This window comes from Enhydra lutris, unplaced genomic scaffold, assembly GCF_002288905.1.
Source record: "Enhydra lutris kenyoni isolate GAN:26980312 unplaced genomic scaffold, ASM228890v2 scaffoldscaffold21, whole genome shotgun sequence".
Classification (NCBI taxonomy): domain Eukaryota; kingdom Metazoa; phylum Chordata; class Mammalia; order Carnivora; family Mustelidae; genus Enhydra; species Enhydra lutris.
Window position 1 is genome coordinate 5,801,861 of NW_019154105.1, and position 11,068 is coordinate 5,812,928.

An 11,068-nucleotide genomic window follows, 5' to 3' on the forward strand; every position below is an offset into this window, starting at 1 on the left:
AGCTTCCAACTTGAGTAGACAATACTATTCCATCAAGATAGACATACAGGAAGAGCAGGTTTGGGAAGAATCGGAAACTTCCAGGTGGGGCAGCCAGTTGTGAAAAAACAAGTTGGAAGCTCAGTAAAGGCCGCTAGACCAAGTATGCGGAAAACCATAAAGGGGAACAGACAAAACCATGTGTGTACATTTACATATTAAGTGCACCTATTAAGAAAAGCAATCAAAGGGGCACCTGGGTGGCTCAGTGGGTTAAAGCCTCTGCCTTCGGCCCAGGTCATGGTCTCAGGGTCCTGGGATCGCGTCCCACATCGGGCTCTCTGCTCAGCAGGGAGCCTGCATCCCCCCCGCCCCCCCGCCCCCCCTCCTCTCTCTCTGCCTACTTGCGATCTGTCAAATAAATAAAATCTTTTAAAAAAGAAAAGAAAAGCAATCAAAATCCTGGAGAACTGAAGAGGGCTTTAAGATTTGGAAAGCCACAAATACCTTTCACATCTCAACAGAACAAAATCTGAAAGCAGAATATACTGTCTACTATACACCCTCATGGCTTAGTAAGAAGGGAAGGGTCATCCTCAAGCCAAGAGTCTCCACTGGGAGAGTTAGGAAAACATGGCTGTATCACTGAGAGGAGGTATTAGTATTACACGAAAACCTCATTCAGTAGATGACTTTCCAACCAACTAGAGAAAACAAAGGTCTACGAAATCAAACCAGAGGTGGAACATATACCCCCTTGTCCAAATAAACCCCACCATGACTTGCGAAGCAAGCCTAAGTCTTGGGAAGAGAGTGGGAAGAGAGGTTCAAAGAGCCAGAGGCCGGCAGGGTCAGTCGCAGCACGCTGGCGTTTACTTGCCAAGCAACCTTCTGATCAGAGCATGGCCTGCGTGCAGAAAGAAATCGTACTGATCTTCCAACCTGAGAATCCTGCTGTGCTTGATACCTGCTGCATTTCACTATAAATTAATAGGCCTTCAGGTCAACACATCACTCTTTTGTTTCGCATGAGTCCACCCCAGGCAGAGGTCAATTCTCAAGTGACAGATCTGCTTTCAGGATCTCCAAGGCTGAGGGCCAAACTGTGATGAAGAAACACTACCTAGAGGTCTTCTGGTAACCAGAGAGAGAGCTTGTCTTGGAGGCACTCCAGCCTCACTCCAAGCCTTCCCATGCAAACACAGCAAGCACTTTTTCTTCTGAACCAAGATATTAAGATACAACTGCAAACAAAGAGTAGAATTCATTAGCATTTTTATTTTAAGTTGTAATCTATCATTACTTCAAAAAGACCCACTTCAGAAAACATCCAATGAATGAAGACTTACCATTAAAAAAGTCATCAATGTATGATTTATAATACAGAATACACAATAAATTATATTTACATGCAAGGAGACTAGACTACCACACACACAGGGTAAAAAAATACAGTATTTTTATGTACATTTTTTAAGATTTACATTTTCATATACAATTTATAAAGTTAAAAAAATTCTCTGTACAAAATCTCACGTGTACAGAGTTTGTAAATCCCTACTCTTATGGCTGTATCACCACACAGATATGCTTAAAACTAGAATACTACAAACACTTAACTTTTTTTTTTTTTAACCTTCATGTTCAGTCTCGGCACCCATACACTCATACCATTATTTTTGAAATGTGAATTACAAAGGAATAACATAATCATGCAGACTTTTGAATGTAAGAAAAAGAAGTAAAATGTTACTAGATCAACGTTTATCAACTCCACAGTTACCCAGTTCTCTTCAACTCCTACACTGCTTTCATACAGGCGCATGCACAACTAACAGATTACGGGTTGTCTTAATAACATTAAAATAATACTACAGTCTGACAATACTTAGGCATTAAAAATGCAACTATCTAACAACCGTAGCCTGTCAAGTACTTCTGCTTCAGCAGAAACTTCAATTAGCACATTACATACTAAAATTCACAGAAATGTCAGTATTCTAATTCCTAAGTTTATAGAGTCTGCATAAGCGAGTAAGTGATCATTTAAAGAGTAACAAAACAACAAAATGTGTATGACACCGGAGAGTATATTCTCTGTTCGGAGACCGGAGAGTAGGGGAGATCTATGATAAACCATTCAGGGGTCATCCACAGTCCCTGCGAAGGAAGTACTCGTACACTCCCAATCTGTTTAAATAAGGACAGATGAAGGCTTTATTAAAAGTTTTAAGATAAATCTTCTTGAAAAGTAACAAATTGAAGGTATCAGCACCTTCCCTCCTCCCCTAAACAGCTAAAGATCGATGAGAAAAATAAAGTGCCAATGTGTAAAACACTGTTAATCGTTTAAGAGGCACTAACCCATTTGATGGCTTAGGATTAAATATGAAAATAGGCCAGATCTGATCTGAATAATAAATAGAAGGTAGGTATCCCAGTCTAAGCGATTCCTGTCTAGAAGGGGGACGGACCAGAAAACTACCTACTCCCCCATTTATTGCTTTGAAATCTGCACACACACACTAAATTCTCACACAGAACAACTGGGTTTCTAAGACGGAAAGCACAGTGTCTGTGCCACTTTGAAGTTGAAAAAGAAAGTGCACTCTTGATCACTGGAAGGAGAGCTGCTCAGACTGTCTTCACAGCTCATATCTTCACTGGAATCCTCACTGAAGGGGGGAAAAAAGACAAAGAAGATTCCATTTAGAAAGTATTTAAAGACTTTAAAAGCGAAATAAAACTACTGAACAAGTACCTCCAGTTTCAGGATTTTTATATTCAAAATTTAAGCCTTACGGAGACAAAATTTAACTTATAGGGATTCCCTAAAATCAACTGTAATCTATTATAATCTCCTTAGAAAACACATATTTTAAGAGGCCGAGACAAATTACTATCTGCCAAACTATTATTCTTGTACCAATTAATAAATATCAGCAACTATACAATTCTAAGCAGTTCAAATGCAGTAAGTGGAGACAAAGGACGACATGTCTCCCACCACAGTTTTGAGGTCCTTCTTGCATTAGTAACTATATCCCTGCTACGCTCAAACCAAGAAACCAACAGCTATAAAAATGAAAGCTTCTTGTTCTTTATCACTAGAGCATAAAATAAACAAATAAAATTATTCATTTTATGAACAAAAATTAACTGAATGAGACAGTGGCACTTGACCAAATGGTCAAAGTATCCTGGGAAGTCCGCGGTGGCCGTGGTGGTTCCCTTCATCTCTGGTCGTCTGACCCACACCCTCTTCTCACAGCACCCCGTGAGGAACCCCTGCTAACCCTGAGAAGCCCCGAGTGCCACTTCAGGTTTCGTTTGTTTGTAAACTGAACTCTATTTCAAAGAGCAAGGGAGAGGTGAGACAACCAGTTTTCAAAAAGGAAAGGAATGAAGTAGTCAGACCGAGGAAAGACAAACCACCGTACGCTCTCACGTATGCGTGGAATCGAGAAATGAGAAACACAAAAACCACACCTCATAGCCCGGTGGTTGCCAGAGGCAGGGGATGAGAACAGGTGAAGGGGTCAACAGGGGCAAACTTCCAGTTACAATTCCTGGGGACGTAGTAACAGAGCATCCTGTGTTTTTTTTTTTAATAAAGAAAAAGGGGGGGGGGACCGGAGGGTATACTTCTAAATCACCACCTACTTTACCTCTAGCTCTTTTCTCACCTGAAGAAATGATGCTATTGGAGTGGGGGCTTTCTCTAAAACCCTATAATACTCCTAGGTTCCATTTTGAGTATAAAATCAGCATTATTTACTACAGGGAAGTCTAATTAGTCAAGGAACCTGCTTACCTTTCACTTTCATCAAAACACCCCCCCTCAGGTATCGTTGGCAGTTCAGGGACACTATAGTAGCTGTTGTGGAGGTTCTGGGCTGTGCGCCTCGAAACGATCCAAACCAGTTTCTTTAGGTCTGGTTTGCAACACTCAGGAGAAGAATATTCGGCGAGGCATTTAGAAACTAACTCCCTCCAATAAATGAACTCGGCGTCATTAACCTGGAAAAAAATATTTTAATGAAGAGGTTTGCTACCTTAGAATCACCCTGTAACACCTACAATACACCGACGCGTGGCGCCCACCAGCAGGTGTTCCTATCCGACGTGGAATGTAACCTGGGCGCCAAGACTTTCTAAAGCTCCCCAAGCGATTCTAATCCACAAAATCTGGTAACCAATGGTTTAACGGAGGAGCAATATAGGTATAAATAATTTACATAGACCCTAATAAAAATCTTTGCCTATTTTAAGGAAATACATTGACCCAAGAACATTAGGTTGTTTAATCAACCTATTATTAAGTATGTTCTTTAACAGTCTCAGTGAAAGGAATTTCACATAATTTAGGTTTCTATAACACAGCACTGTGTGATTGCCGAAAATATGCATTTACATTAGGACACCAGACATATGCTAATGGAAAAGTTAGCAACATGACAGAAAAGGCATTTCTCCCAAAGAGCACAGTTCCTCCCCCACTGAGGACTGCCCCAACTTATTTCAATGAATACATTTTCAACTCAAGGTATTTCCAGATAGGGGCATCTGGGTGGCTCAGTTGGTTAAGCATCTATTTTCAGCTCAGGTGATGATCCCAGGGTCCTGAGGTCAAGCCCTGCGACGGGCTTCCTGCTCGGTGGGGAGCCTGCTTCTCCCTCTGCCTCTGCCTGCAGCTCCCCTTGCTTGTGCACTCTACGTCAAATAAGCAAAATCTTTCAAAAAAAGGTATTTCCAGACATTACTAAAGGTCTAAATTATGAATAAATTGAAAATTTAAATGAAAACCAGAAGTTATTTGCTTAAAAGAAAATGCTTCATGAATACTTTCATCACCAACAGAAAACGTTATATCATCTTGGTCTCCATCAGCACCTAATCCAGCCACATCTTGACCCCTACAGGCTGGCTGACTCGCTTCTCATTCTACAGACACCTCCTGCTGCCGCATCTAACAGCCTCCTTCGATTCTTTCTATGCTGGTCGCTCACTGAAATTCCATACTCTTGAGCAGCAATACTTCTCGAAAACCTTCTTCCAACCTGACAGTGCGCTTGTCTCATAGACCCTCCTTCCCTCGCCTCCTAAGGGGGAAATCACCAACAGTGAAAACCCAGAGTTTCAGCTGACCCCTAAGCAAAAACTTCCACAAGTTTCTTACGGTTTCTACTATTATTTCTTCATGAGAAATTTCAAATCTCAATCTCCAACTATAATTTATCCTGAGTTTTTATCCTAGGCTGCCAAGTATCTGCTAAATACCTACCTATCTGAAAGACCTGCAAGTACCTAAAACCATCCTTTTTTTTTTTTTTTTTTTTTTTTTTAAGATTTTATTTTTAGTTATTTGACAGACAGAGATCACAAGTAGGCAGAGAGGGGAGGGGCAAGTAGGCTTCCCGCTGAGCAGAGAGCCCAACGCGGGGCTCGATCCCAGGACCCTGAGACCATGACCTGAGCCGAAGGCAGAGGCCTAACCCACTGAGCCACCCAGGCGCCCCAAAACCATGCTTCTTTGATCACAAATTCATTTCTCCTAAACTTCCCTCAATGGCATCAATATTCTTCCCATCATTAGGTTCAAATCTTGGTCATCTGTGACTCCCTGACTCATTTCCATGCTTGGCTTCCAAAACTATTTGAGCTGGATATCCTTATTCCTGCTGCTGACTATCCCCTAGACATTCCCACTCTAAGCCTACATTTAAATGTTTCCCAAACCCTACGAGTCGTCCAGCTTCCTGACCGCGAGCCTTTGCTACACAAACTATCATTGTTGAAGATTCTATTGGTCCAACTGGACTCACAGTCCCAGTGCTTGAGTCTGTCCTAACAAAAGCCAAAGCACTCCCTATTAGCGCTAACACCCCTGACTGCAAAACTTCTCAGGAGGGCCAAACTAAGAGGTTTCAAAGGAAAAATATGGCTAAGTTATTTTGGTAATGCCACTAGTGGGATGACAATTTAGCCCTACAGATGTAACGGCCTGCCGTAAGTGTATTTACTAAGTCTACTGACTACTATGTATTTTAGAACAACGCGCATGGAGCAATGTGGACCGCTATGTCACCCACTGGCGAGAATGCCAGAGAAGGACGACTTCTGAACACGGAAAGAAGCGACGCTAAGTACTCAGGTACCCCCGCAGCTTCACACTGTCTGCGACAAAGCTACATTTTGACAACCTCAACACTTGAGAGACAAGAAGTACAAAAGTTAAGAGCCCCATAAAGTATTACTTAATGTTTAAATCATCAGAAGGGAAAAGAAAACGAAACATCAGCAGAGAAATCTGCTTTCAGGAACAAGAACTGAAGATAACTTACCTTAGAATGTTTTTTAACAACGAGAAGAATTTCCAGTAATTCGATGGACTTCAACGTTTCTACTTCCAAATTGAGAAGGCACAAAGCTAACACAGATGGCTAAAAAAATAAAAAAGAAAAAGAAGTTGTGGTTTTTTTTTTTTTTTAATTCAGAATAGAAACAGCGAAACATATGCGGGGAGAAATCAACGTACTTTTGCTTTTGAGAAGGTGAGTCGGCAGTGGCAAGCTTTCAGATGAGCTTCCAGTTTATCCAGACTCAGGATTTCTTTCCTATACAATGAAAAGACAAGACAAAATATCTATTTATTAAACCTCCAAAGATTTAAATGACTTCAAGAACTTGCTGTTGAAAGTCCAAGTTGAAAATTTAGAAGAGCAAAAATATAAATTTCACTGGCACCGTAACTGTTAGCTACGGCGACACTAAGTACAGAATTTTTATTTGTCATCCCACTGACCTTTCTGATGTATGACACAGGACAATAGTATGGTACAAGTGCAAAAAGTTTAAGGCAGTAGTTGCTTCCAATTCATAGTGCAATTTTTCTGAAATTATTTTTTCCATCCGTTTGATGTCAGAAGCAGTACATTTACACTGACTAATCCGGATTACATCGTGAGTGGACGGAACATTGCATTCTTCTTCAATTATCCTAGCAGCCAGCAAAAAACAACAGACTCCAATGCAAGATAAATGCTTAGGTTTCACCTGAAAAACAAAAAAGAAGGCTGCTTCTAACAACCATCACTCTGATTTAGCAAACCAGGCCCCAAGAGTATTATAATGATGTCCTTAACTCTTAAGAACACTATCTAGCTGCTTCAAATACTTACTCTTACTCACAATTATACTGAATCATCTTTACATTTTAAACTGAGTTAACTTCCCATTTTAAAAAGGCATTTTAAGTATTTAAATTAAGTAATTTAAATGCAAATTCAAAAGGTAGTTTCTTTTTTTTTTTTTTTTTTTTTTTTTAAGATTTCTTATATGGGAGCCTTGGGTGCCTCAATTGGTTAAAGTCCTGTGCCTTCAGCTAAGGTCATGATCTGAGGGTCCTGGGATGGAGCCCTGCATAGGGTTCCCGGCTCAGCAAGGGCTCTGTTTCTCCCTCTGCTCCTCCCCCTGCTCGTGATCTCTCTCTCAAATAAGTAAATAAAATCTTTAAAAAAAATTTTTTAGAAAAGATTTCTTATTTATTTACTTGAGAGAGATACATAGAGCCAGCACAAGCAGGGGGAGAGCAGAGGGAGCAGCAGACTCCCTGATGAGCAAGGAGCCCTATCCCAGGACCCTGAGGTCAGTACCTGAGCCAAAGGCAAACACTTAACCGACTGAGCCACCCAGCACCCCAGAAGGTAGGTTTCTAACACTGACTCATACTTTGTATTTCAAACATGAAATTCGTAATAGTAGTCTCACCCAAAATAAATTAAGCCTTTCAACATCAAGACAATATAACTTCTTTGGCTATAAACATAACACATGTGACTTATCTTTTTATCTTCTCTATTTAAGTATCAGCCCACATTTCAGTGCAAATCTGCCCAAGAGAAATATTGCATCAGTTGTGCAGAGCATATGTAAAGCTGCCGTGGACAGATGGCTGCCCTTTTCTTTTCAGTGTCCTGAAAACTGACCCAGCAGCTGACAGCAATCCTATTGGCCCAAGAATCACCACATTTTTCTAACAGTTGCTGGTTAGTAAGACTATGGCTCCCTGCTTTGAAAAGACTTCTCGCAGGGAAGGCAGTAGGTCACCTTTAATATACCCTTATACTTCCATTTGTCATGTTCCAGTATTAGAAACAATGAATCTCCAAGAGAAACATGATGAGATATAAAAATACAAAAACCTCATTCTAAGGACTGTGTAGGTATGTTAAGTAATACCTAAAAACAGCGGTCTCCGTTTTGTCACATTATCAAAGAGAAGGTGCATCAACGGTAACAGCAAAACATAAAATACAACACAGTTAATTCTGTAGTCCCTCACTCTGGCACTGAAGGTCCTAATTCCAATTAAAAATGTTTCTATGTAGTGACATAATTACATTCACTTGTCAAACGTTTATCGAACACTCGTATGCTAGGCACTGTGCTGAGCACTAAGTTTAGGAAGATAAAGATGCATATACAAAAGGGATTCGATACCTTCATAAGAGCCAAGAATCTATCTAAAATATTGACAGCCAGGACAAAAGTTTCAGTGCAAGATCCAAAAAAGTTGGTTAAACTCCTTAAATCTTCTACTTTGGCATTTCTCAATCTTGGACACAAAGTGTTATCATCCTGCAATTAAAACCAAGAACCAAAGTTATGACTTTCCTAGAACTAGATGGATAAATACACACAATTAGAATCAAATAAAGTCATTTTTTTTTTCTTAACCTTCAAGACTATGGGAGGAAAGAGTGGTATCATATAACTAATGATACACTTTTTCAAATACAAGACACACATCTATAGCATGGCTTTTTAAAAATACACAGCACAATATATATATAGAGAGAGAGAGAGCGCGCGCGCGCGCGCATAAATGCCTCAGCAATCCAACATAAAGTGAACTGTTGTCACACTTCCAGAGAACTATAGCAGAAATAATTCCCCTATAATAGAGATCGTTTGTTTTATTAAATAAAAAGTCTAAGAGCCTACTGTGGAGTATCTCAGGGGCAGAGGGGAGACCCACAATCGAAGTACTCCGTTCCCGGGGAGTCTCCCACCCAGAACGGGCAGGCTGCGGGCGGCACGCCCGAGGAAACACTTCTCTGGAGTTCACGGCACTCTCGTTCTTGCATAACCCTATAAGATGCAGCTTCGTATTCCAGAAGACAAATTTTGGTCTTAAGAAACTCTGCAGCCTTTAACCTTAAATCAACTGGGGGGGCGCGGGCAGGGGGGAGCCGTCCTTCTCCGAGCCCGGTCAGGTGCCTGAGAAAGGAGCCCTTCCGTGCGCTTACCTCCGGGGTAGCCTCGATCAAGCTCAGCCCTTTCTCCCGAGGTTGGAATCTCTGCTCCTGCTCCAGATAGAGGCTCAGCAATCCGAAGAGCTGCACCCCTTCTCGACCCGCCGAGTACTCTGCCCCCAGGTCCTTCATCTGCAGCGAAAACACCGCGCGGTTAGGGGGGCACCGGAGGAGGGGGGGTTGGGGGCAGGAAGGAGCCAGCGCCGGTACCTCGGGCGGGAGGCGCCTGGCACAACCCGGGGAGCAGGGGGCGAGGGGATCCGTCACGTCCTCCCGAGCCCCAGCGCAGGCTTCCCCCGCCTCCGGGGAGGTGTGGCAGGGGGAGGGGCCGCGGCCCGGCCGCCGGCCAGCGCCGGGTCAGACCGGCCAGCCCCGGCCTCCCGGCCCCCTCGCAAACAGGAAGCCGCCCCGAGCGGCGGCGTCCGGGCGGCCGCCCCACCGGAGGCCGCGAGGGGAGGGGCTTCTCCCCGCAGAAAGCCCCCGGGGCCGCCACGGCTCCGGGGCCGGGGTGGGCGCTTTGCACAATGCGGGGGCGGGGAGAGAAAGTCTCGCGACCGAACAAAGAAGCGGAGGGAGGAGACTGCCGAGCCCCGCCTCGCCCGGGAGCCCCTCTCGCCAGCGTCCAGCCCCCGAGCCGTCCGCAGCCGCCGCGGCGGAGCCTACCCCGGATCCACCCACCCCGGACCCACACGAGGGGCGAGAGCGCGGTCCGAGAGCGGGAGGGCGGCGGGACCCGACAGTGCGGTCCGCCCGTGCCCGGACGACACCGTCCGTCAGCAGGCGCCCAGGCGCCTCCACCGCGCCGAGCCCCGGGGCTGTCAATCCAGGAAGCACCACCCCAGCGACCCCCGTGATAAAATGGGGGGGTGCGGCCAAAGAACTGCCTCCGGCCTCGCCGACTGCGCCCCTCCCGCCAGCATCCCTCCGCGTCCAGAGCCCACCGCCCGCTGAGGCAGGGCTGGAGTCGCCCCGGGGCTGACGAGGGGGGACGCCGACACCACCCCCGGCCCAGTCCCCACCGCGAACAAAGAAACCCCGCGGTCCCTGGGAGCCCACTCACCGCGCCGGAGCCGCGCCTCCACCAGCCCGCAACGTCGCGGTCCGGCGACCACCGGCGACCGCGGGCTGCGGCGGGGGCGTCCGAACCTGTCTCCGGAGGCCGGGGACCCGCCGCCTCAGCGCTGCCCCCGGACCCGCATCGGACCCTTCCCCCAGCCCCTGCCGCCGCCGCCGCCTCACAGCCCGCGCTTCATCCTGCTCCGCGGGCGCCCACCCTCCAGCTGGGGCGCAGCGCCGACCCCCCGAGCCCAGTCTCCGGCGGGCACCGCTGCCTCCACCGCGGAGGCCAGAGCTGATCCCGTGTTTTTGTTTTGAGTTTTCGACGCCCCCAAAGGGGCGGGGCACGTGACTCCCCGCGGAGGGATCCGCGGCTGCCGCAGAAGCCTTTGAAAAAGAGTCCCGCCCTGGGCCAAGGTCCGCGGCCGGGTTTGCGCCCTCTTCCCGCCCCCCCCCCCCGCCCCCCCGGGCCTGGCCGAGCCGCCTCTCCCTCTCGATCCTGGGCGGAGGGTGGAGAGCTAGAAGTCGGCTTTCTGCGACTGATCCGGGGACGGGGAAGGAAAGGGACCGGTAGGTTGGAGAGGCGGAAGGAGATAGTTTCTGGTCGCAGTGCACCTTTTAAAGGTCCCCATTTGTTTTGCTTTTGCTGTTTTGAAAAGTCCGCCCAAAGCAGCCCGCTCTCCGATTGGATACTGGTCGAGCGATTAGAACGCGGA

At 45.9% G+C, this 11,068-nt stretch overlaps 1 protein-coding gene across 1 annotated transcript; it reads right to left on the reverse strand.

Moving 5' to 3' along the window:
• Positions 1-1,237: 1,237 nt before the first annotated feature.
• Positions 1,238-10,728, reverse strand: LOC111149219 (cyclin G2). The gene is made up of 8 exons (XM_022506166.1): positions 10,357-10,728; positions 9,291-9,428; positions 8,482-8,619; positions 6,785-7,035; positions 6,518-6,596; positions 6,324-6,422; positions 3,794-3,999; positions 1,238-2,654 (listed from the first exon to the last, which is right to left on the reverse strand). The coding sequence occupies exons 2-8, from the start codon at positions 9,426-9,428 to the stop codon at positions 2,534-2,536; spliced, it is 1,032 nt and encodes a 343-aa protein (XP_022361874.1). The 5' UTR covers positions 10,357-10,728; the 3' UTR covers positions 1,238-2,533.
• Positions 10,729-11,068: the final 340 nt, after the last annotated feature.

Excerpts from the sequence above, each read along its gene's own strand:
- LOC111149219 (XM_022506166.1), bottom strand. The coding sequence starts at position 9,428 with ATGAAGGACCTGGGGGCAGAGTACTCGGCGGGTCGAGAAGGGGTGCAG. Across the intron at positions 7,036-8,481 it reads GATTCTTGGCTCTTATGAAG|GTGAAACCTAAGCATTTATC; the intron begins GTATCGAATCCC and ends TTTGTTTTTCAG. Across the intron at positions 2,655-3,793 it reads TGTTTTGATGAAAGTGAAAG|TGAGGATTCCAGTGAAGATA; the intron begins GTAAGCAGGTTC and ends TCCCCCCTTCAG.